Source organism: Melospiza georgiana, chromosome 13, assembly GCF_028018845.1.
Source record: "Melospiza georgiana isolate bMelGeo1 chromosome 13, bMelGeo1.pri, whole genome shotgun sequence".
NCBI classification, from domain to species: domain Eukaryota; kingdom Metazoa; phylum Chordata; class Aves; order Passeriformes; family Passerellidae; genus Melospiza; species Melospiza georgiana.
In genome coordinates, this window is record NC_080442.1 from 3,166,910 (window position 1) to 3,193,280 (window position 26,371).

At 44.3% G+C, this 26,371-nt stretch overlaps 1 protein-coding gene across 10 annotated transcripts in view; it reads left to right on the forward strand.

Annotated features, from left to right (window-relative positions):
* NEO1 (neogenin 1) overlaps nucleotides 1-26,371 on the forward strand; it is a 178,724-nt gene that overhangs the window by 102,770 nt on the left and 49,583 nt on the right. For all 10 annotated transcript variants that reach the window (XM_058033043.1, XM_058033051.1, XM_058033053.1 and 7 more), the window contains exons 6-7: nucleotides 8,686-8,840; nucleotides 10,581-10,701. In XM_058033043.1, coding sequence (XP_057889026.1) covers nucleotides 8,686-8,840; nucleotides 10,581-10,701 — 276 coding nt within the window. The remainder of the gene's footprint in view (nucleotides 1-8,685; nucleotides 8,841-10,580; nucleotides 10,702-26,371) is intronic.

Here is a 26,371-nt window from a genome sequence, read left to right on the forward strand (position 1 = left end):
AAATGGTGCTGGTGAAGAACTTTGGGAACACCTTGTGATGTCAGGAACATCCAGGTGGTGAAATGACACTAGAGTTCAGTGGATTGCCCAGGGAAATGCAGCTCTGCCAGTTCCTGTAACCCAGCCATGGTCTCTGACCTGGGGCTTGGCATGGCCCTCAAATACTGAAACTGGAAGATGCAGGTCTTTGGAAAATGCAAGATCTTTAAAACCAAATGAAATAGTAGGAATTGTTAGGAAAGGAATAGGAACCTGAGCAGAAAAATCATTATGGGACTGTTTAAATCTGTGCTGGTCCTGGATGTCAGAAAGTGAAAAAGCCAGACAGAAAAATCCTGCTCGCTACAGGATGTCTGTGCAGCCAGGGAGCTTCCCAGGCAATTCCAGCTGTGGATCCATGTCCAGAGCTCTGCCTGCAATCCAAGTGTCTGTGCCAGGCTGGAGCCCACAGCTTTCACCAGGAGCCTTGCTGGGGATGGGGCTGCTGCACATGAGAGATTCTTCATGGCTGTGTACAGGGACTGTTGGGTTTTGCTGCAGCTCGTGCTGGGAGGGAATCCCATTTCCATCCCTGCATGCAAGAGTGAGCAGTTAATTGTTTAGAGTATTATCCCAGGCCAGGACAGGGATGGAGATGTTAGTCCTGTGTCATTCCTCCTGCACAGGAATCATACATAGATATAAATATATATATACACTAATTTCCTTTCTGCAGCACTGAGCATTTCTTTGTTAAGCTCTTATTTGAGGTGTCCGCTTCCATGGCTGCATAATCCTTCCTTTGCTCAAATAACTGATTCCAGCTTTTCAATTTTTCTTTTGGAGCTAATTTTCTGAGTCATTGATCATTTTCATTGCTCTCTTGTAAATCAGAGTTGATGTTTTCCTTCAGGGATGTGTTGGGTGGAGGGAGCTGCTGCCAGCCTACACATGGACAGTTCTTCCACCTCCCTGTGATACTGGCACTCATGTCCAGTTTGTGAGAAAATCCTTGTTTCTCAGGCCTTCTGATGTGAACTTTAGTGCTATTACTTCCTACTCCATAAATCTACAATATATTATTTCTGCCTAAAAAAACTCCACGTATGTTGAATTGCAGCTTGAGTTTTTTACTGTCTAATTGATCAGTATAATTATACTTTATATTTGTTCTGTACTGTTCATGCTTACCTGGTTTCTTGGTTGTTGTGCTAGCATTGAATATTGGATTTTAGTTTCTGCCTCTGGAATGTTTATTTAGGGGCTGGTCTCTGAAGCATGGATCATATTTAGCAGTTTCTGAATGAAAGCTTTTCACTGTAAATGTAAAATAGCTGTTTTTATTCAGCCCTGCCCTTCTGCCACTGCCGGAGCCAGCTCTCTCCATGGAGCTGGGGTTTGGCATTTCCAAGGGAACTGGAAAGTTCTGAACAATCCAAAGGAACAAACCATGGCCATCAATGCTCATCTGGGGCAGTTCCAGCTGCTGAGCAGAGGTTACCAAGGTCACTGGAGCTGGCAAACCTGGCTCTCTCTTTCTGCTTTGCCTGTGCAAGAAGAGGGAAAGATTCCCACCAGTCAGGATGCCACAGGCACCACCTCTCCCTAAGCACATTTGCTTTAATTTCCTAAAATATATATTAAAAAACATCATTTAGTACATTAGAGAATGTCACTGCCACCAAAACTGTGCATAAACTGCAACTCTGGCTTTGCTGCAAAAAAATTGCTGTAGTAGTTTACATTTTTATAACCTTTCTGTGTCTTGGTATGCTGATTTTTGTACATTAATTTGACACTTTTCTGTATTTCTCTAGAGGAACCCTTTTTGTCGGCTTGTGTTTGCTTTGCAAATTTTGTAGCTGCATATTAAGTGTGTTTTAAGGACATCACAGCCATGCTCAGGGATTGGGAAGAATTTGTCTTGCCTACAACATAGTTTTGGGATTTAAATCTCTTTTTTTCTTCAAGTATTATCCATATACTTCTGCTAGTTTTTAAGGAAGAATGCTATGACTCCCCATTTTCATTTAAAGTGGAAATTCCTTTTTTGTTTTCAGGATATATTTGAAGAAAATCAACTAATTTGTATACAACTAACTCATGGAATTAAAAGATAATAATCAAAAATTCTGCTTTCAAACATCAATTCAAACATTTTTCTGTGTTTTGAGGGAGGGACAGGAGGGGATGGATTAACTGGGTAATGGTCATGTTGCAGTTTGATCCTTCTTAGAAACTAAATTGCAGTTGTGAAAATTGCATTTAACTTTATAATGATTCTAATAGGATTTGGAGCATATCCTAATGGAATAGGTTGTTATCCCTGGAGGAGGAAATAAAATCCCTGTGGGCCATTTCAGGCTGATATGAAATGGGCTTTATGGTAAAATGTCCATGTTAAATACTGCTGGTAATCCACATTTGTAACTGAAATAGAAGCTGGGGATTGTGCACCCCTGGGAAATGGGATATAAATGGAAGTGGTCAGGAGGGTTTGAGATACACTGGGAAAATGTGGCCACTGCTAAGTTTGTGTTTGTGCTCCCCTTCTTTGGGCTGGGGGAAACTTGTGGAATGAGCAGGTGGTTTGTGAGGGGTGCCTGGAGATGCTCTCTGTGGCCAAAGTGTGGGAGGAAGGGGAGAGGAGGAGTGGTAGGAGCTGGGGTTTCACTGGCTGACCTTGGAAAACACTCCTGGTTTCCAGGGACTGAGGCACCTGGAGGTGCCTGAGGAAGCAGGAATGGTGCTTCAGTGTTGTCCTGGACATTTCCAGTTTGGAAATTCAGCCTTAGGCTGGTACTGGAGTTCCAGCACTGCCTCAGGAATAGTCCTGGAAGTGATCCTGTCCCTGGCAGTGCCCAGAGCTGCGTTGGATGGGGCTTGGAGCACCATGGACCAGTGGAAGTGTCCCTGCCCATCTCAGGGGTGGCACTGGGTCGCCTTTGAGGTCCCTTCCAACCCAAACCAGTCATGGATTCTGTACTTGGGAGTGTTTGGAGCCACTGGTTGGTCCAATTCTTATTTCCTTATTTTGTGTTTGTTGGCTGCTGTACTTAGACCAATGTGGCATTCACATTCTCTGAAAAAATCCCTTCACCCAGGGTTTTTCTCCTGGGAAGCTGAGGAGCCTCAGAGAAAAGGAAAACAATTCTTATCTCATTTACCTCTCCTGTGCTGTGCTCATGGAATGTGTTTGGAGATTGTTCACCCACAGGTGATTGTTGCATTGCATTCTGCTGGGAGTTGTTTTCACTCTTTGGCCAAGCTGTGTCAGGACTCTGGAAAGAGTCAGGAGTTTTTGTTTTTATCTTTTTAGCATTCTGTAAGTATCCTTTCTGTATTCTTTAATATAGTTTAGTATAGCATTCTTTAATATAATATAAAGTTATAAATGAGCCTTCTGAGAACATGGATCAGATGCGTCATTCCTGCCTTCATTGGGGCAGCTCCCAGCAAATACAACAGACCAACAGCTGATTTATTAATGCTTTTTAGAAAGAGAATAGGTCTTTTAAAATGATCCTTACAGGCTGTGTGTCCAAAGGAGACCATTGCTGTGCTCCTCCTGTACAGCAGAGCTGCAGACCAGTGGAGTTCATTTCCATTTCCTTCTGATCACCTGTCCTTGTGGAATGGGATCCATGCCCAGCATCTATTCCTGTTTCCTCATCACCTTGGGTGCAATTCCTGCTGCATGTGTGGAGTTCCTCAGCTCTTCCCATCCTTTAGAGCTATTGGCTTAAAAAAGCATCATATTTTTAAAATATTTCACCTTTATTGGGGTGTAGCTTAGAAGCTTGAATCAACTGCTGATGTAGGTTGGATTGGGTTTTTTCTTAATCTTTTGATCATTGTTGTGATCAAAATATTTTCTTCAATCCCCAGAAGGGTGGCAGGGCTCCCTGGGGGTGTGAAATTCTGTTCAAGCATTTTGCCTTTTCAGGAGTTGTTGTGTGCTGACACAAAGAGGGGGCTGAACTGCCAAGTTGTCTTTGAAGTTTAATTGTGTGTTTGGCAACAGAGCACAGTATCTTCCCTTACAAATCTGGTTTTCTGTGATAATTGGCTCCTTTGCTCACTGGTTATCAATTGAACTTCTCTACCACAAACATCTGTACTTGCATTGTGTTCATGCTAAACACTGACACGGTTAAACCAGAAGAGTGTGTTTGAAAAGCATTTATTAATTCATTAACTGGGAAGTAATTGATAAAGTGAGCACTCCTCATGTTATTATCCCTTTGTGAACAGCTTGGCATTTGCTCATGAGCCAGAAAAGCAGAGTCACTTTGAAAAAATGGGGTGTTTCAAACTCTTAATTTCCTAAATCAAAAGTAATTGAGAGTAGGTAGGAGAGTCTCTACTTCAACTTCCCCTTTTGTGTCAAGAAAATCCTGCCTCTTATGATTCAAAATTAATGCTCTTGCTGGATGGTGTCCCAAACTGGAGCAATATCAGTTGCCAAAGATATTTGAGTTCTTTCCAAATGTCTTCATTACAAGTTAAACGCTAGTGGAGAACACAGAGTCAGAACTTTGCTGTGGTACAGTTTGGGCATTCAGTTCTTCCCTGGGAGCTGGGGCTGCCCCTGCACCCCTGGCAGTGCCCAAGGCCAGGCTGGACAGGGCTTGGAGCAGCCTGGGACAGTGGGAGGTGTCCCTGCCATGGCAGGGTGGGATGAAATGATCTTTAAGGAACTGTCAAGCCCAAACCAGGCTGGGATTCCATGTGAGATTTTCACATAAGTTTTTGTGCTTTTGGCAGTCACTGATACTGGCTTGTGTCTCTCTGTGTTCCTTTGACAAGATTAATATGTGGCTAAGGAATTCAAACTCACCTGTAATGAATGTTTTGGAAATGGAAGCATTGTACATTCGTGGAAAAACAACTTTTGCAATTCTTGTATTCCCTTTTTTCAACCCTGCAAGCAGTGCAGGAATCGATCGTGCGTGTGAGTAGAGACAGAGATGGAAGGGAAATGAGAACATCAGAATTGATCAGCAGGGTGAACAAAATGAGGCATTAGTTAAAAAGGGCTCACCATGAGCAGGCAGTGATTGGCCCAGGCTGGCAGGGGATGATGCATGTGGGAAGGGCAGAGGCAGAGTGATGCACTGGCTGAGGGATTGGCTGCAGTGCTGCCGTGGTGTTTATGCCATTTGTCAGGGCACTGCTGAGACACAGCTGAAATTCTGTCAGGACCCAGAACATCCCTCTGGCTGCCCTGGGTGATCCCAGACCCTGGCAGGGGCTCAGAGACCTTGGCACAGAGTCAAACACACCTGTGCCTTGGATTTTAGCCCATGGAAACAATTACCAACTTTGTGTGAGGAGTTACAGGCCACAAGAGTTTGAGTAGAATGACAGTGAATTTGTCACAGGGTGAAAAAGTAGAATTTGGGGGTTTTAGAATGGGAGTTTGTGACTGTGTTCACAGGGGTCCCAGGATGAGGGAGGAGACAAGGATTTGCCTCTATGTTTCAGAAGGCTTGATTGATTATTTTATGATATATATTATATTAAAACTATACTAAAAGAATAGAAGAAAGGATTTCTTCAGAAGGCTGGCTAAGAATAGAAAAAGAAGGAATAAATAACAAAAGCTTGTGTCTCAGAGTTTGAGACAGCTGTGATTGGCCATTAATTCCAAACAACCACATGAGACCAATCACAGATGCACCTGTTGCATTCCACAGCAGCAGATAATCAATGTTTACATTTTGTTCCTGAGGCCTCTCAGCTTCTCAGGAGGAAAAATCCTAAGGAAAGGATTTTTCATAAAAGATGTCTGTGACAGGGGTTCGGGAAGCAAGATGGAGGAATCTGGGCATGTCCTGCCCTTCTTCTTGCCCTCCATCTTCTGCTGTCATGGTGACACTTTTGGATTGGTTTAGGATAATGACAGACTGTCTAACATAGGTGATAGGTATTGGAAAATTATTGTAAATAAAGTACAGGTAGTTCTTAGTATAAAAAGCCAACACCACCCCAAGGGCAGGGGCTGTGCCACAACCTGACCTGCTGGACAGATCTCTGCAGGTCAGAGAAAGAATGGAACAGATCAGAGAAAACAAACAACCTTGAGAAGCACAACAGACCAATCTCGACTTCTTCTTCTGTCACAGGGCTGGGAAAAAAGACTTTCTAATACCTTGGGGGTCATCTCAACCACAGAAACCTGAAAAAATTCCATGTAAATGATTGAAACTCCCCAGGCTCTGGAGAGGGATTTAGGCTGGAGCACATCCAGGGGGTTGGGAAGAATTGTCACAGCAGAGCAGAGCAAACGTGACTGGTTGAGGCACCCAAAATAAGGCTGGGTAGGGGAAGGGAGGGAGCAGTAGCACAGCTTGTAATAAATAACAGTGCTGAGGATAAATACCAGGGAGGAATAAAAATAATTTTCATAGAGAATAAATTACAGCAATTTGGTGGCAAATAAATTCAGAAGAGAGTTTTTAAATGTCAGTGTTGTGTGTGGTGGTAGCAGCCATCAGAGAGTAAGCACAGAAATATCTGAACCTTCTTAAGGTGGAATTTATGGTGTGTTTGGTAAATTTCTGGGAAGTTGATATGAAAGGGGTGTCTGAATGCACAGGCAGCTGGGCTTGGCCCCATCCAGCTTTTTGCTCCTGTGTGAGAGTTAGAGCTGTGAATGTACAGCTTTGTGTAGCTTTGCACCCTTACCTGAGAGGTAAACCACTACTCTAAAGTACTCAAACCTTACTCTAAAGTATTTCCATTTATTAATGTCCTCTTTATTCATTTATAATCCAAAACATGAGGGGGGTTGGGGCAGCTGCTCACCTCCAGCTGTTTTAATTTAAAAGTATTAAATCCACCTGCAAACCTTTGGGATCATTTCAGAGGAAGGAGTAAAACATGACCTAGGATTCTTTATCTCCAGCACCAAATAAACCCCATTGAGAGGCCAAATGTGTAAATTGTTTGTCTAAACCCTGTGGCCCTTCCATATTGACTTTCTTTGCTAAATATTAAAGGGCAAAAGGCTGCTTTGGGCTTTCCTGGAACTCCAACAATCCGAGCTGCCAACACAAGTAAGATAATTGCCCTGTGCTGGGAGCACAATAAACACAAATAAACAGGTGGGTGTTCTCTAAAGAGGATACTCCAGGAGTGAGTGCCTGCAGGGTTGGTGCTGCTGAGCCAGAGGAGGGCAAGGGCCCTGGATGCAGCTGGAGGCTCCTGTGAGAGAAATTGTGATGTGTCTGTGCACCAATCACTTGGGGCTGGTGTCCTCAAAAAATCTGTATCTCAGAGTTTGTGTGATTTTAAATGTGTTTGATGGAATTCATCTCACTCTGGGGACTTAAGGACATATAGAAGGCAGCCAAGACCCAGAGTAACACTTTTGGTGCATGTTGTAAGTGATGAACTTCTGTTCTTGATAGAATTTATGTTCAGCTTCTGCTCTGCTGTGTTATAAATACAGAGCTCCCCTCCTGTACATCCATGAGATGTCAGCACTGTGGTACAGGGGCAGCTGCCTGCTCATGGACATCCTGTTCCTTGGCTTCCACAGCCAGAGAAGAAACTCCTGGGCTCAGTGCAGCACTCCCAGATAACCTCAGCTCCTTCACTGGAACATGAGGCTGTGGTGCTCTGGGAAGGTTTCATCTCAGTTTTGTGACCATTCATTTTTAAAAGTACTTTTTGATATAATTGTATCTTTTGTTTTCCTATTGACTTGAACTCCCTGAGGTTTAACTTTGCAGTTTATACACCTCAGTTCCATTTCTTCTTTGGTGTGGTCTCAAGAGGTCATTCCCAACTGGCTGGATCCTGTTGGAACCCTGGATGCTGAGAATTTTAAATTTTCTGTGCTTTAAGGCACAGACCCTCAAGAGAGAACTGCATGTGACCTGAGGCTGTGGAGAAGACTTTAAAAATTGATTGATAGCACTGAGATTAGGGGTGTGTAGTTGGTTAGAAATGTGTAATATCACAGGGTGGAAAACTTGGAGTTTGGCATTTTAGAATATAGAAATAAATATGAAGCAAGATTGAAGTTTTAAGGCAGAGGCAAGTTATTCTTCTTTACATTCTTCTTCCTTCTTCTTCATTTTAGGTTTTAGGTGATATTTTGTAATTAATACAAAATAATTTGATATTTTGTAATTTGTGGACAGAAAAGTCCACATTGCAGGCTTTGAGTGATCAGTTATTGGGTTAAAAGAGAGAATAATCTACGTGTCACTTCTTAATTGGATAGTTTAGTCTTAAAAGACCTTGTAACAAGAGATTGTTGGCCATTTTGTGCCTTGCTAATGAAATGCTGCTGAACTCATGGCTGTGAGTGTATTTAACTGATAAGAAGTAATAAACACCTGAGTCTGAACATGAACTGCCATCTCAAATACCTTCAACCCCAATTTCTAGAACCCACAGGATCCCAGGATGGTTTGGGCTGGAGGGGACCTTAGAGATCCTGTCATTCCCAACCCTCTGCTGTGGGCAGTGACACCTTCCCTGGACCAGGCTGGCCCAAAAGTGGTTCTAGAAGATCTCCCAGCTCATGTGGGTGTCTGTCAAAGCTGAGCTGCACCTTCCTGCTGCCTTTGCTGTTGCTCGTGCCCAAGTGCCCAGCCCATCTCTCGGTGTCAAGCTGGCTGTGTGTGGGACTGTCAGGTCTCTTTCTCTCTCTAACATCATCTCCTTGTCTTTGTTCCCTCCACCCTGAAGTTCCCCCCACGTTCCTGAAGCGCCCCGCCAACATCTACGCGCACGAGTCCATGGACATCGTGTTTGAGTGCGAGGTGACCGGGAAGCCAACGCCGACCGTCAAGTGGGTCAAGAACGGGGACGTGGTGATCCCCAGCGACTACTTCAAAATCGTGGTGAGTGCTCTGCCCATCCTGCATGTGTTGGGCCTGGCAGTTCTGCACAGTCATGGAGATTGGGTTCTTCTCTAGAACCTGCCTTTGTCCTACTGATGTTGGGCATCACCAACTGGGGTCTCTGTACAAATCACAAACAGCACAGGACTGCTGGGAACGTGCCTTGAGCTGTTGTATTTTCCAGCATCACTCTCATTACATGGTTATGACAATGGGAAGATGCCAGCAGCTCACATCCCAGGCATGTTTTTGGCCTGTCAGTTCTGCACAGTCATGGAGATTGGGTTCTTCTCTAGAACCTGCCTTTGTCCTACTGATGTTGGGCATCACCAACTGGGGTCTCTGTACAAATCACAAACAGGGAACGTGCCTTGAGCTGTTTAATTTCCAGCATCACTCTCATTACATGGTTATGACAATGGGAAGATGCTATCAGCTCACATCCCAGGCATGTTTTTGGCCTGTCAGTTCTTCATAATGATGGAGATTGGGTTCTTCTGTAGCACCTGCTTTTGTCCTGTTGATGTTGGGTATCACTGGCTTCGGTCTCTGTACAGATCACAGACAGGATGAGGCTGCTGGGAACGTGCTTTGAGCTGTTTATTTTCCAGCATCACTCTCATTACATGGTTATGACAATGGAAGATGCCATCAGCTCACATTCCAGACAGCAGAGCAAGAACTTAATGTCACAACTTACTTTAAAAGTTTTTTGACCAATCACACAAAGCAAAAGCACATTGACAGTAGTTCTATCCAACCACTATGAACACATGTACCTTCTGTTAAAACAATGCTTGCTTATTTTGGATACAATATCTGCTTGCAAGCCTTAAAACACAATGCACAGAGCTCCATTATTAAGCTTAGAACTCCCTAATATCTCACTAGATACATTTTTCTGTAGCTTAGGGAGTTATTCTAGCCAAATGTTAATACACAGATCATTGTTCTATTTCTCCTTACTTTTCTACTTACATAATTTTTCTGCTGACCAATCTCATGGCTACTGCTTATCTCTACTCACAGTTCTGCTGTCTCTGAGGCTGCCTTTTGCAGCTTTCCCAAAACCCTCTGATTTTATGGATTCCCACAGTTTGGGACCTGGAAGAGAAATGGTTTCTTGAATCCCTTTAATGTACATTGCTTATGTTGTAAGAGTTGATGTCTTTATAGCTTGGAATTTCCAGGAGACTTGGGCACACAGGGTGGCAAAATGCACTGTCAAAGTATGAGCTCACCATGACCACTGACTGTGTGCTGCAGTCTGTGCCCCATAAAAATTCCAGTTTCTAGCAGGAGCTGAAATAGAAATGTAACTGAGCTGTGGATGGTGAGTTTGGCACAGGGGTGCTTCCACAGGGAGATTTCAGGTGCAGTGAAAGGCATTATTGAGGCATTTGAGAAATGAATGGCTGTGTAATGGGGTGTGCCTGGCTTGTAGGGCTGTGAGCTTCACTCAGGGTCCAAAACACCACCAGAACAGCTGGGGAAACATCAGGATTTGCCAGTGCTGTGTGATGCTAGAAAATGATAGCCATTAATGAGAGCTTCTGCTGCTTTTTGAACCCACTAGAACATGAGGATTCAGGGCAGGGGAGGTGAGATCTGGGAGCTCCAAACACACTTTCCCAGTTGCTGTCAGAAGTTTCTCCTGCCACAGTAACATGCCCTGCTGACACCATTGTTTTGGCAATTGCAGCCCATTTCTAAGTGTTGTTTTCTCCCTTTGCTCCTCAGAAAGAACATAACCTGCAAGTTTTGGGGCTGGTGAAGTCTGATGAAGGATTCTATCAGTGCATTGCAGAAAACGATGTTGGAAATGCTCAGGCTGGAGCCCAGCTGATAATACTTGACCTTGGTAAGATAAACTGTGACAGCAGAGAGCCAAAAGTGGGGAGGGACCATTCCAAGGGACCTTTCCACGTGGTGGGTTCTGTCAATAGCTCAGCCAACAGAGCAGGGTGATTTAGTTAAAAATCATGTCAGTGATCCAGTGTTGTTTCCTGTACACTTAGTGAGGAGAACTGAAGGAATTCTACAGGATGCAGCCTGTAGTTTAAATAATATTTGGTGCAATAATAAAACATGGTCAGAAATGTTGCATGCTGAGCTTTACAAGCAATAGCAGAGTAGCCAAAATGAAAGCAGTCACTAAAATCACAAACCTGGAAAAGAAGAGCTTATGGAGCACATCCCAAATCACCCCAAATATTTTATATCAAAGTGGCTCCAGTGTCAGAAGCTTTTTTTCTGCTATTAGTGTAAAAAATAGTGAGCTTTGTCATTCCTGCAACCTGCAGCTGCACATCTGGTGGTTTACAGCTGCAGTTTAAGGTAAATATTTGTCCCTGTGCTCCAATCAGTGGAACTCCTGCCAGTGCTCTCTGAATTGCATGGCTGGGGTGGCAAAGCAGAACAATTGGTGTTTAATGATTAAAGACCCCAAAAGAGAGGTACTGCAAATATCATCACTAAGGCATCAGGTTGTTTCACTGTTTCAGGTCACAGAGTTCTGAAAAATAATTTGTAAGAGCCCAAGGAAGAAAACCCCAGAGGATGAGGGGTGACAAGTCAGACAGGAAAATACTAAAGCTGTACTGAGGGGGGCTTTGTGTTGTCTTTTTGCAGGGGGTTGTTTTAAATGCTAATTTCTTTCTTATTTGGATGGAGAGGATTTAGGAGAAACAGTCTTAGCCGTGGCTGGAGGTTTGATGGAACTTCCCACCTTGAACAGTTGTGACTCTGCTGTCCCTGGCTTTGGTGTCCAGTGTGCAGAGAGTGAACTTGGACTGAGCCATGAAGAGAGATTTCCTGTTTATTTTCCAGTTGTTTTGTAGGATAGCTGTGCATTTGCTGCTCCCTCTGAATTCCTCTTTGGATCTGGGTGTGTTTCAGTGCTGGCTGAAGAGCCCCAGGTCCTCCCCACAAGGATTTGGGGAATGCAAGGTGCCCTCTCCTGGGGTCAGGGCCTTTAATGCCACAGAGCAGTGTCAGGAGTCTGCATCCAGCACTGCCTTGCTGTCATCAGATTGCCAGAAAAATGATGAAAAGGAATTTAATTTCTGCTCTGTGCATTAATCACCTGAGTGGTTTGCAGCCCCTTCCAGCAGAAGCATTATTCCATATTCTCCATGTTTCAAACACTGAATAATGAATGGCCTTGGCTTTGGGAGCCCTGGCCAAGCCTGTGCTTGCACCCAGCTCCCAGCAGTGGTTTCTAAATGACTCTCACTGTTGTTATTGGAGTTCCTGTGGTCTCACTGCTCTTCCTTTCCCTCCCCTGCTGTTTGTCCAGTGGTTTCTCCTTCCTGCTCTGCTCCACACCTCATCCTGCTGTCCTCAAGGACTTTGCTCATGATGTCCTTTCTCTTTTGCATGCTGCCAGAGGATTTGGGCTGCAGTGGTGGAGTCTCACTGGGGGTGTAGAGACACACCCAAGGCTGTGTCCCTGGAACTCTGGGGCCATTGAGATGCTGTTCTCCAGCAGGGAACACCCCATGGAACATCTGAGTGCAACTGTGCTGTGCAGGGGGCTGTGGTGGGCAGTGCCATGAGGAATGAGTGTGATATGTGAAATCTGACAATTCACAGGTGGAGGAAATACAGATATTGGGTTTAAAATACCTTCTGTCAATCCATGAGCAGTGGAGAAGGAAACTGTTCTGGGAAAGAGGGGGAAGGTATCACATGCAGTAGTGGCAGCTGGCTTGGTATGAAAATTCACACTCCTAATTTGAGCAAAAACTATTCTGAACGTTTCAATCATTAATTCAGAAAACTTTTTCTTTTAATTATTTCATAGCTGCTGCTGAGAAATGCCAACTTTACCAATTTGAAAAGTAACTTCAGTGAACAAAATGTTGATTAAGTGTTCATCAAAGTTCTTCCCAGTTAGCAGTGCTTCCCTTCCCGTGCTGTTCTGTTTTCTCCTTCCTGCTGGAACTGGCAAACATCTGGCTATTTACAAACCATTTCTCATTAGCCCTTTTGCTTATCAAATTGATCTTGAATGAACTAAATGCAAATGAGCAAGTGGAAGCCCTGGGGAGTTTCTCAGGGAGGCCACGTGAGTTCTCTCATCCAAGTGCAGTCCCACATCTGTGCTTTGTGCTCCTGCAAGGCAGTGGGAGTTTGAAATGCAGGGAGGGGAAAACATTCAGCTGCTACAAAGGGAGATGTCTGTGTGTCTGTGTTTGGACAGATTTCTGACTTGGAGAGAGCAGGAATTTGGTGATTCACCTTCTGCACAGCCTGGGCACAGCCCCACAGAAGCCTGTATAAAGTCTGTGACTCTCATCTCCTGCTATGAGCTTGATATAATCATCCATATAACATAACATTTAGGCTGGGCTTTTTTGTGTTTGGGGTGAGTTCTGGGTAGCTTTTAGTACACAGGAAAGTGGAAAATGTTAAAGCACAGAATTGAAAGGCTTCTTGAGTGGCTTTTCCTCTAAACTTTGATAATTCTGTTAATACATTAGAAAAGTTTGCACCTGGAAAGGGATTGGCCATACAGAATCCACAACCCTTGCTTTTTCAGGAGTGTATGAAAAAACCATGGTGTTTAGAGCAAGTGTTTGTAACTGAGGACAAGTGTTTGTAATTGAAAAGATTGGAAGGATAGAAAAGAGAGGAAGATTTGGGTCAGTGGTCTGAGTTAAATCCTCTTATCCCTGTACTGAACATCAGGTGTAGAATTCTGCAAGGGACTTGAAAAGCCTCTCATATGCTTTCCAGCCACTTTGGAATTTGAAGCTGTGTCCCTGTTTAAGATACTGGCCCTGGACACTCATTGCCTTTCAGAATTTCCCTGGAGTGCCTCTGCTGCCTGCTCTGCCTTTCAGGAAGAATTTGGGAACTCCCTAAAAGAAGGAAATTCCTCAATGACCTCATTGCTTTGCACTTGAACTTCTCAGTCTCAATGCGTCTCTCTTTGCCTCCTTGATGAAGAGATGAGTGCCTTGGTGTCCTGCAGATGGGTGCCTTGGTGTCCTGCAGATGGGTGCCTTGGTGTCCTGCAGATGGGTGCCTTGGTGTCCTGCAGATGGGTGCCTTGGTGTCCTGCAGATGAGGGATTTGGTGTCCTGCAGATGAGTGATTTGGTGTCCTGCAGATGGGTGCCTTGGTGTCCTGCAGATGAATGGTTTGATGTCCTGCAGATGGGTGCCTTGGTGTCCTGCAGATGAATGGTTTGATGTCCTGCAGATGCCCCCATGGAGGACTTCTGCCTATCCCAGAATCTCCATTGTGCCTTGGGAATGCCTTTCTCAGCAATCTCAAATCTCTCCTCCCCCATTTTCACACAAACCCAGCTAGCTTTACTTCCAGTCCTCAATGCTCAGCCCCTGGATGTCCCAGTTATGGAGCAGATACTCTGAATTACAGCAGAGCCATTCCTTGTCATCACTTTTACAGCATTTTTGTGTGTGTGGGGTGAGACCCTCGGGGTAACAGAGGCATTTGGGGTTTCTTGGTGCTGTAACCCAGCCTTGTCCAGGGAATCTGGCCCTGCTCGTGCTGCCATGTGGGGACTGGGAAAAGAACAGGTGGCAACAAGTAGGAGGAGGGAGGCAGATGGTTCCCTGTCACCCTGTGTGAAAGGCATTGACGAGTACTCAGGCACCAGGGAAAAACAGGAGTGATGCCTGAACGCTGTGGAAAGCAGGGTTTGGACTGTAAACAAATATGCTGTGCTATGGGAGAACAATTTCAAACCCTCCTTTCACATGCACTGTGTCACCTTCACAACTGAAGGGGGGTGTTTTGGGGGGCTCTTGTACTTTTATACTAGAAAATTGGGGTTTTTCACTATACTGTGACTTGTACAGGAGTGACATCTCAGAGTGAATGAGTTGAATACCCTGCTGTAGGAACCATGTCAGGATTGTTTGTAATGGAACTTTAAAATCTTTAAAATCAGTTTTTTCATAAAAAAAAGGTCTCTGTCCAAGCAAGGGTATCCTGCATGTGATGAATTATTCCCAGCATGGGAAGCAAGGAGGAGGAATTAGAAATCTGTGAGTGGTTGTAGGGCTGTGAGGCTTTGGGGTCACAGAGACATCTGGGGATGACTCCATGGGATGGGTGCAGGTTCCTCAGGGAATTGGGTCACCCTCAAAGGCTGATTGCAGCATTTCCTCCCTTTGGAGAGTCAGTGGATGGAAAGAGGGCAGTGTGTGTCTGCCTGACATCACAAAGGATGTTTGAGTAAAGTCTGACAGCACTGCATGATCCCAGTGCCTCTGCTGAGTCCAATTCCATGGATCCTAACTTGGAGGGAGTTTTAAAGACATCATTTATTGCCTTCAATCTGTGCTTTATTGAAGCAGTTGAGTTCTGTCCAGGCCTGGTGCTGCATAAACAATTCCATTTAGTGCTGGCACCTCTCTGCCAGGGTTTGGCCATGAGCTGTGTGCAGGCTTGGAGCACTGGAGGGAGCTGGGTGAGCTGGGGGCTTCTCTGAGCCCCACAAAGGTGGAGAACATCAGGAATCTGATCCAGGTTTCCCAAAGCCAGCACATTTCAGTTAAGATTGTGCTGAAAATCTGTCATTTCTGCCCTGCAGATGGTACTGGACTGGTTGAAGTCACTTCAGGCTGACTTGGAGATTCCCATTCCTCACACAGAGGCCATTTCAGCTCCCCTGCCCTGACTGAAAAGATTCTCAGCTATAGCTGGATTTTAAAGGCAATGTTAAAAGCCTTATTTCAGTCAGGATAGATGAAATACTCTGTGTTTTCCATAACTATAAGCTTCATTATGCTGTTTTAGGAGGTAAATAGAAGTTCTTGTTGACAAGTTTTGGCTCCTACTGAAAGAAATGCAAGAGTTGGCACTAACAGGCCAACTGTGCTCTGCTTTGAAAAACTCAGTTCCACATTTGGGTATTTGCCATGTGTAAAAAATCCCATAAATAGGCCTTGCCTGGTTCAGCCCTGAGGCAGACTCCTCTCCTGTCACCTCAGGACCTATTTTGGATGTTTTTATAGATCTGATGTACCTTCTCAGGCTCTCTCTCTCACAGAGGTGATGCTTTAGAGTATTTTTTAGTTACATATTGTGAATGAAATCATTCTCAGTCCATGGAATTCTGTGCAGTTCTTGGAGACTACAGAAGTACTTGAAAAATCTGCAGGATGTTGTGAATGAAATGCCAGAGCAAGATAAAAATATATTGTTCTTATTCAAAGAGCATTAAAGGAGGACTCTGGGTGTTCCTCTGCAGGATCTCCTGTTTCCTCTCTCACACAGAAACACTCTCATGTTCTTTCTGCCTGGTCCAATTTTGCATGTCTTCATGGGAAGAGGTCCCTGTGGTTTCCAGGAGTGGCTTTCAGGAGTCTCAGCATCCACCAGGAAGAAATAGATAAAAATTGAGCAGGGAGGCTGCAAAGCCTTGCAGACCAAAATTCACATTTTCTGCCCAGAGGAAAAAGTACTGAAAGGAATGAAATGTGGATTTTGGGAGTGAGGGAGGTGGTGAGGGTGGAACTGGATGTTCAGGCAGCACAAAGAGCCCATGGTTCTGGGAGAGCAGCTCTGTGCACTGGGGACATGAGGAGGAACCTCTGCTCTGGTGGAATGGGAAGATCTGGAAGTCACAGAATGGAAAATGCAGTGGGATGAGATCATCTGAGCCAGGAGTAGCAGGGGAGCTTCCTCCCTGCTTCTGTTTGATCTCCACATATCCCTGAGGGTTTCCACTCACAGGATTAAAGTTTGTCCCCAGAAAGCTTTAAAAGCAGCAAATGGCAAATCCCAAGCTGCACATGGGGAACATTTAAGAACTCCTGGCAGTGCTGGGGCTCCACAGAGCTGGGAGCTTTCCTGAAGTCCCTCCTTCATGCTGGCCCTGCAGCATGCACCCAGCATCAGATGGGTGCTGCAGGAACAGCTTGGGAGCCTCATTTGGAGAGCTGTGCTTCAGGAACATAAACAGCATCTGAAATCACAAACTGACTTCAAACACTCACAGCCAAAGCCAAACTCAGGGAATGTTTTGTACTGGTTGTGTACACTCCAGTGCTAATTTTCTGTAAACACAGCAGTGTGTGCTCCTCTTTAGTGCTGAAAGAGTGGGGGTTTGGGGTTTAATTTTGATTTTAATTTACATTACTTAACTATTATTCCTCAGGGAAAGGCAGCATTTCTGTTTCTCATGGCTGCATGTCTGTTCAAAATGGCCTGGGAGCTGTTTGAATGCAGTCAGTTCCATTTCTCGACTCAATTCCTGTTTAATAAATGATCTTTATTTATTCCTTTTTTATGGGCCTTGCTAATATATAGTCTTATTGAGAAGCAGAACTGATTAAACCACCCTAGATCCCAAACTTCTTGAACGTTTAACTTGATGAAACAGGAGCTAAGCAGCTCTCAGTAGCCTATTCATGTTTAAAGCTGGCACAGGCTTGGAATAAATTGCTCTAATTTAGATTAAATTAGGAATAGATTAATGTTTGCCAGCGTGCTGTGAATTGCAGGGAGGCAGAACAGCATTTATATTGTGCTTATTAGTTTTCATTTCTTGTTTTATGGCTGTATTTACAGTTGGCTTGGCAGAGAAGTGGGAATTCACCTCCTGATGGAATTCATACAGGGTTGGGTGCCCTGGCTTCAGTCTGAGCCCACAGATAAAGGGTTGTGGGGATGCTGCTGGTGCTTGCAAACACTGGCACCTTGAATTTTGCTTTTCACCAGGGCATTTGATGGATAGAAGGAACTTGAAGAAATTCCATGTCATGTTGGAAAAGGAGTGATAGGTAAGGGATGTTGAGAGCAAGGGCCTGGAGGAGCAAAACCCTTCAGTATTTTATGAAAAATACACATTAATAGCAGTTTGCTGTCCTCCACCTGTATTATTCCATATTTATTGTCCCACTGCAGGAGTGCACTGAGGTAGGATGTGTATGGAAGGCTCTGAGTCCATTTTATCACTTCTGGCTAATCCTGAATTCCTGAGAGAGTTTCTCAGCCCCATAAAAATCTCTTGGCCACCAGAAAGGCTGAAATCAGCACTGAAATCCACCCATTGCAGTTATGTTTATCCTCATATTTTACATATTCCTGGCAGCTTGGCTGGCTGATGTCATGTCAGGAGTGATTTTCCTGGGAACAAAGCAGTGCTGGTGGCTCCTCTGGCTCCTGCCAGAGAGGAAAATACAAATAATCAGGAGTGGATCACGAGGGCTGTTGTTTTTAGTGGCTTTGCTTTTTCCATGCCTGGATGAGTGGAAGGGCAGGATTAGCTGTAGTTTGATATTCATCATGACTACCAAAGGCATTTCCTCTGCCTTTATTCCTCACATCCAGGGCTCTGAGGATTGACACAAACACCCTTAATTTGTAATTGATCCCAGGCTGGTGTTGGAAAGGGAAAGATCAGATTTTGTCAGTCTCACACCAGCGGGGAGAACAAACACATGGGCTTGGCCTTAATTGGTTGCTTATATTTCAGAGTTGCTAAATGATACAGGAATAGCAGAGACAGCACAATGCCATTTGGAGAGAAGGGCCAGGATTGGTTTTCACTGGCTGAGTGGGTAACAGGACTCATGCTGATGGAGATCTGGAGATGGGAGAAGCCTCTGGTCCTTATTGACAGGGTAACCTGCATGGGCTCATGGGGTTTATTCCCTAAGGAAATGCCATAAATCCAGCACAGAAATGTAATTTTTAATAATGTGTGTTCTGTATTGAAGGCAGCTGTAAAATGTCACCGTTCTCACTGGGATAGAACAGCCTAGAGAGGGGGATTCTTTTTCCTGGTTGTTTCCCCTCTCTTCTCCCCCAAAGAAACTCATAATTGTGGATCCAGAGTCCTTAAAGGACAGGGGGATTCTGTGTGGGTTTCCTGGTCACACATCAGCCCTGGAGGTGTTGCAGGAAAAGAAAGAGGGAGAAAAGTCATTCCTGGATCCAGTCACAGCTGAGTGGGGATGGACATTCCTTGGCCCTCCTTCAGCACCAATTTACATGTATAAACTGCTTAAAAAACTATTTTCTTGGGCATTTTTAACAGTGGTCAGTGTCAGTCCACATTTAAATGTTGCATCTCTTGCTGTAAACCCATCATGTACTTCTGGGGAATAACCTTCCATCCTTGTGTGCTGTGAAGTGCACCCCAAATTCAAAACCTTCAATCCTTGTGTGCTGGGAAGTGCACCCCAAATTCCCAAACCTCTGTGCTGGGAAAAGCAGTTTATTCTGAAAATACTCACAGGGTTCCCTTTTTCTGTTAGAATTAGAAATATGAGGAAGCAAGTGAACAATACAGGTTTAAAATGAAAGAGAAGAAGTCTTAATTAAGAGTTTATAAGATTCCCAAATATCTTGATACTCCTCTAGTTCTATAAAAATGGGTGGGTGAGAGGTGGGCAGCAAGGAGCTGTGGCCTTAAGCAGAGAAATCCAGTGAAAATTAGTAAAATATCCAGTACCACACCTAACAGTGCTGCTCTGTGGGTGGTTATAGACTAAAAGAGGAAAGGAGGGTTTCAGGGGATCTTCTTTCTCTTAAAAAATGTTAATTGTGTAGATATAAACCTAAATGGAAGGAAGACAGAGTGTGGTAGATGTGTAAGAAACAAATAGTTAAATAAGCCATTAATAATTAGTTTAAGTAATTTTTTTAAAGAGCTTTGAGAAATAAGGACAATTTTGACAGCAAGCAGCTTGTGCAGCCTCATCTGCTGCAGCTCCAGTTTGGCAGAGTTGGTGCTGCCAGGTTGTTCCAAGTGGCAGCAGCTCCCAAACAGAAGGAGGAGATGTCCCACTTGCAAGGTGGATTTTGGAGAGAAGCAGCCATGGAGTGGTGACTGCACAGGGAGCCCTGTGGCAGGCAGGAGTGATGCACCTGACTCCATGGTCTCAGATTCTGCTGCTCACAGTGACCCTGAGATGTGTCACAAAATCTCTTTTCCCAGGCTGGCAGTTGATGAAGGAGTCAGAGCTTTTCAGTGCTCGTTCTCAAGGTTGTTCATTGTTTCTTATCTATAAAATTCTTTCTCTGGCCTGCTGAGGTCCATTCAGCAGGTCAGACAGAGGCACACTGACCACCCTCAGGGCAGTGTTATCTTTTTATACTAAAAACTACATGTACATTATTGACCATAACTTCCCAGTACCTATCACCTGTGTTAGACACTGAGCTTCTACTCTAAACCAATCCAAAAGTGCCAACATCACAGCAGAAGATGGAGGCTGAGAAGAAGGAGAAAGGCTGGACAAGCCCAGATTCCTCCATCTTGCCGCCTGAAACTCCACTCTAAAAACTTCAAAAATCTATTTTTCACCCTGTGATAAATTCACTATCATTCTACTTAAACTTTCATGGCTTGTAATTCTTCATATAAGGTTGGTAATTGTTTTTTCCAAGGGCTAAATCAAAGGCACAGGGTCTTGGGTTCTGTGCCAAGGTCTCTGAGCCACCTGGGCAGGGGCTTGAGCCATCCAGGACAGCCAGAGGGATGTCCTGGGTTCCAACAGTCAGAAGGCTCATTTATTACTTTATGATACTATATTATATTAAAGAATACTATACTATACTAAAGAATACAGAAAGGATACTTACAGAATGCTAAAAAGATAAAAATGAAAACTCCTGACTCTTTCCAGAGTCCTGACACAGCTTGGCCAAAGAGTGAAAACAGCTCCCAGCAGAATGCAATGGAACAATCACCTGTGGGTGAACAATCTCCAAACACATTCCACATGAGCACATGAGGGAAGGGAAGGGCAGGGGGCCCAAGGGCACCAGAGGAGTTTTTGGTAGGACCCAGGGGAACTTTAGAGGCATCCTGAGCTCTTCAGGTGAGCCAGTGGCTGTGCAGAGCTGAATCCTTTGCACAGGACATGGGGATTTGTTTGTCACTGCTTCTCAAGGGCTGTGCTTGGACAGAGCTCAGTTATTTGAGAATAAAGTCACAGCTCTGCTGCCATTATTAAAGTCAGATTGCAGAACACTCTTGCAGGCTCTGCTGCTCTCAAGAGATTTAATTCTTCAGAGGAGTTCAATTGATGAATATTCACAGAAAGAGCAAACCTTGGCCAGGGTTTTTTGGGGACACTTCCAGGCAGTTTTTTTGCCTCAGGTTCTATGTGTGTGTTTTGTTTGGGGTTTTTGATTCTTTATCTTAAGGAGTAGCTGTTAAAAAATATTAATTCTTTAAATTAATTTGAATTTGAAGGCCATACCCATAATTTTACAATATATGTTATGGTTTGAATTTCTTTCCAATGACGAAACATGTTTCAAAGCAGTTTTGCAGTCCGTGGGGACAGGTGAGGTGTGTTTGGCTTATTTCCCTTTTTTTAATAACCTGAGTCTCATGACTGCAATCCCTGCAGGGTTTTTTCCCTTTCCATCCTCCCCTGGAGCTGTGGGCTGTGGCTGGAGCCAGGGGGTTCCTGCTGCCCTTCCTGGAATGCGTCACCGGGGCTGTCACGCCTCTTTAAGGGCTGTTTTATGAGACAGGAAAAAATCAAATTGTTTCCTCTACACCAAAGCATTTCATGCTGAAAGGGGAATGGGAGGAGGGCTCGTTATCAGGAGGGGTTTTATGACTTCCTTTAAAACACAGGCTCCCAGTCAGAATGTGTTTATCACTATTTTTATATATCCCAGTTTATTGAGCACCCAGCAGTGCTCGTTCACAATGTGAAACAGAACCAAATAAATGCCTAAAAATCAGAATCACTGAGTGGCAGTCAGACACTTGCTTGTTCTCAATTTTGGGGAATTTTTTGCACTCAATTTGTGCATTGAGTGAAAAGTAAATAACAGCTCTCGCTCCCAGTGGTGATGTAAATTAATCTAAGGCAATTAAAAATTTAAAATAAGGCATTTTGTCTGCTCTGAGCTAAACATGTCAGCATAGAGGAATAAATAAGGAAGAATCTCCATTTCATTTATGAGTAAAATGAGAATATTGGTAGGAGAGGGTCTGTTCCTCAGGGTGAGGGTTGAATTTGGGTTTTTCAGTGTGTGAGGGACAAAATTTACTTTAAGTGTTGAGTGGAGTTCTTGCCCTCAGACCTCTCCTTTGAGGTGATGCAGGGAAATGCTTGTGTGAGTTCAGCTCCTGAGCCCTTTGCTCTGTGGTTCCTACAGGTGTAATTCCCAAAGGAATTAACCTCAGATTACCCCAATTCCTAAAGGATGCTTTGGTTCCTGTGGTTCCTGCAGGTGTAATTCCCAAAGGAATCACACTCAGATCACCCCAATTCCCAAAGGATGCTTTGGTTCCTGTGGTTCCTGCAGGTGTAATTCCCAAAGGAATTAACCTCAGATTACACCAATTCCCAAAGGATGCTTTGGTTCCTGCAGGTGTAATTCCCAAAGGAATCACACTCAGATCACCCCAATTCCCAAAGGATGCTCAGTGGCTCTGTGTCCAGCTGTGCTTCCCTCAAGGTGTTAGTTCCAACACTGTCCTGTTTGACTTTGACACATTTCAAAAATCACCCATTCCAAATTCCGTACATCTCCAGATTTCCAAGATTTGAGTCCACAAAGTTCTGCAGTTTAAATTAGCTCTTGAGGAATAATTAAGTCTACAAAATCCTAAATTGGAGGGTGTTTTCTGTTAAGCAGAAATGGGTCCGTGACGTACACCAGGGGGTGATGGTGGCTGTCTTTGGAAATCCAGGATATTCAGAACTGACTTTCCACCCTCTTCTCTCCACATCTGTTCAATCTCTGTTCCTCTGTTCCAGCTTTGCACTAAAGCATCAGTTTGTGGAGGGAATCCCAGGGATTTCTTTAAATTATTTTTCCCAAGGGAAGAAGTTAATTCAGTTATTACTGATCTGGTGAGACCAACTTCAGCACTTTGGCTGTTTATCTGAAATTACTTGGGCCAGGTAACTTGGCTTTGTTTGAAGGTGGTATCCCTCAGGGAACAGCAATAACCAGGTGATCCCTTCTGGTGGAAATGTTTGTTTTGAGCATTTGAACAAGGACAACAATTGGATACAAGCAAAAACGAGGACAAAAAGAGAAAGCAAAATTTTGAAGGGTGTTGTGTGGTGTGAACTTACTAATTTTGTTATTTCATGTTTATTATTGCACTGCAGCCAAGTGCTGTTGTTATTTTTAAATAGGATAAGCATAATGAAATCAGTGGGATTTGACTGTGACTGCAAAATCACAGCTGCTTAATCCTGATCTGAGCTGAATCCTTCCATGGGTACACCATGAACCAAAGTTCAGATTCAGGGGAACAGTGCAATAGGTAAAAGAAAAAGTTTGAAAGTCTTACATTTCTGGAACCAGTTAAATAGATTTATGGGAAAATATTATTTATTGAGTACACAGTTTTATATGAATACCTCAAGTCAAAATTAAACACTTGGTGCCTCTTAGGAATTTTTTTTTCTTAGGGAATACAGTTAAAATATTAGAGGTGTTGAGATCTGAATGTCCTAGGTAATTTTTTTTTCCCAAAAGATTTGTTGGCAAAATAGTTATTTGCTATTTTTAGTTGTAGTAGATCTTTGTTGCTAAAATCATGTTTCAAATCTCTAAAATCCACCCTGAAGTCCTTCCAAAGAGGACTTTCTCTTCTCCTCCTCCAGGTATGAACTGATGCCCCCGTTCCTTATTTTCAGAAAATATCAAGGTAACTCAGGTGGTGGCACTGCCAGGTGGGCACCCAGGGGACTGGAGTGTCCCCAGAGTTCAGATAAGGCTGGAGCAGATAACATTGCTGTCCCCCCTTTGTGTGGAGCTGATGGTATCACTGGAATGTTGTTGTCAAACAGGAGGAAGCCTGGATATGCCAGCAGGAAAAAGGAAATCTGAACACAGCATGGAAAGTATTTGCAGTGATTTCATAACAGCCAGAGGGTTCAGTGAGTGGTTTTCAGGTGTGGCTGGGTTGTTTAGAAAAGATCTCCTGGGTGGTGGCCCTGGACCAGCTCTCTGGGCAGGCTCCCTCTCTTTGTTACCCATGGTTTTCCTGCAAGATGAGAAGGTGGGGTCACACCACCCCATGGACACCTTCACCTCTTGGGTGTCACCAGCCCAGTGCTGGGGCAGTTCCAGCCTTGTTACTGACTGATTCCAGTCCAAATCCTTGTGGCTGTTTGCACACCCTGTGAAGTATTTTGATAAAATAGTTGTAGAGTTTGATATCTGCTCAGAAGGAGCCTTGGGAAGGGCTTGAGGATCAGCAGCTGAATCCTCACCCTGCATCCCTGGGATTCCTCTGGGGCTGCCTTGGCTGGCACTGTTGGTGTCACCTGAGCAGCACAAACACATTCCTGTGCATTCCTTGGAATGCTGGGGGACATGGGGAAAACCATTTCCATGGGGAAATAATTTCTAGGACAAAGTTTTAAAATTCTGCTTCTGATGTGGCTGGGAATGATGGCCGGGATGCAGGGGTGGAACTCTGCTGCCTGGAGTTGTGTTCCAGGAGTTCCAGCATCCCTCTGGTTCCAGTTCCTCCCCAGCAGCAGATAAATTGTGGTGCAAAACACAAGACACTTGCTGAATGTGCTTTAAAAAAATGAGATCCATGAAAGCTGTGCAGGAATAAAGCACACAATTTGAATGTGCTTTAAAAAAATGAGATCCATGAAAGCTGTGCAGGAATAACTGCAGAGAACAGCCCAGAGCTGGAGTTGTTAGAAGAGATTTGAGTTGCTTCTTCCATAGTGCTGAAAGCTGGAAAGGACAAAGCCATTCCCTGATTGGTGTTGGAGCTAATTGGGGTGTAATTACTCATTAACAGAGCTCTGAGTGCTGAGCTGTGCTCACCCAGCTGGGGATGAAGCCTCTGTAACAGCACTTGAGGCATTTGTAGGAAACACAGGGGGAAAAGGAAGGAAATCCCTGAATCTTTGGGGTGTTCCCTTCAGCTCCTGGCAGCCCCAGGAGTGTTGAAGTGCAGAGTTTGGGGAGTTCTGGGCCCTGCTCACCTCCCCTGGGGGGTTTCAGCTCCTTGCTGCTCTCTCTGGGTCTCAGCTGATTTTTCAGGCATCATGAGGGTTTTGTTGTCTGGAAATGCTCTCCTGTGATGCTGTGGGGAGGAACATTCCTGCTCTGAGCCCTGCACAAGGCTGGAACTGGGTGTCTGTTCTCTGGGAAATCCTGGCAGCTCTCCCAGAGCCCTCAGCTCTCTGTGTGCACATTACTGCACAAAAGATGGATCCATTTCATGAGCTGGGAAGAAAAACACACAAATGTGTGGGGATGGGGTTTAGATGAAGCAGATGAATTTAAAGAATATTCCACTTCAACTCAGGTGAAGGAATTTTAATGATCGTTGAGGGGTGGATTTTGCATCAAGTTTGAAGAAATCACATGACAGGTAAGGGAAACCCAAGCATGAGTGATTGGAGATTGAAGTGGATTGGAAATCAGGCAGGACAGTGGGAAAGGTGCTGAAAGCAATGGGCACCAGGCAGTTCCAGCCCTTGTTCACACTGTGGAAGGAATTTTCCAGGTGCAGTGAGAAGGTCTCCAGTCCATGGGAGCTGATGACAAAGGCTGGGCTTTAAACACAGGGAAAGCCTGGTGTGATACTGGATGAACCCTGGAATGTCATTGAGGAGCAGGGAGATGCTTTGGGAAGATCCCCTGACCCCATTCAGGGCTCTTCTGGGTGATCTGGGGAATGGGGCCCTGCTGAGGCCAGAGGAGCTGAAAGTGCTGCATTCCTGCAAGAAATCCAATGATGGGACATAAAAAAGGGGGGGTTAGATAAAAATAGATTTTGCAATGAATGTGAAATTAATGGTGTCGTGTATTGATCAGGAGGGGCTGCTGGAGAGCACTTAATTGGGATCTTTAGCTATTAAAGTATGGAAGGGATAATTAAGGAGGTACCCTGCAGTATGTGTCTCTGTGATGTGTATTTGGAATATCAAAATGGTCCTGGCTCTGGGAATGTCTCCAGTTCTGCCCACAGGCTGGTGTTACATTGTACAAATCTGATAAAACCCATGGCTGCTTCTTAGGTCTGTGTCAGGACCTGCCCAGGAAACAGAACAGGAAAAATGAGAGTTCTGCCAATTGAAGAGTTCTCCCAAGCTGATGCTTAGGTTGACAAGGAGCTTTGACAATTTAAAATCAGACTCCTCAGTGTTTTCCCCTGAAGGTTTGGTCATTCAGACAACATTTTCTCCTTTAGTCAGCTTTTCTGGGAGGTTTTCTCATTGTGTATCACAACACAAATCCACATGTTCTGGTGGAGATGCTGCAGCTCAACAAGCTTTCCAGTCCTGAATTTCTTTCTGGGGAAAAGCAGAGCAATTTTAGTTAGTTTCTATAATTAATGAAAAAATAAATGTATTTGGCAGCATGGATTCCCATGTGGAAAATGTCATCAGGTGGCTTAAGCTTGGTAAATAGTTCAGAATGCAGAAAAATTCCATGTATCCTGAGCTTTGGGGGTTTGTTACTAATTGTGCTGCTTGGAATACTCAGTGGTAATTGGGGTCCAGCTGCTCAGAATCTCACTGTTACATTTACTGGCTGGATTGCTTTAATAGGATTTGGAGAGAGAGTGGCTCTTCCTATGGTTC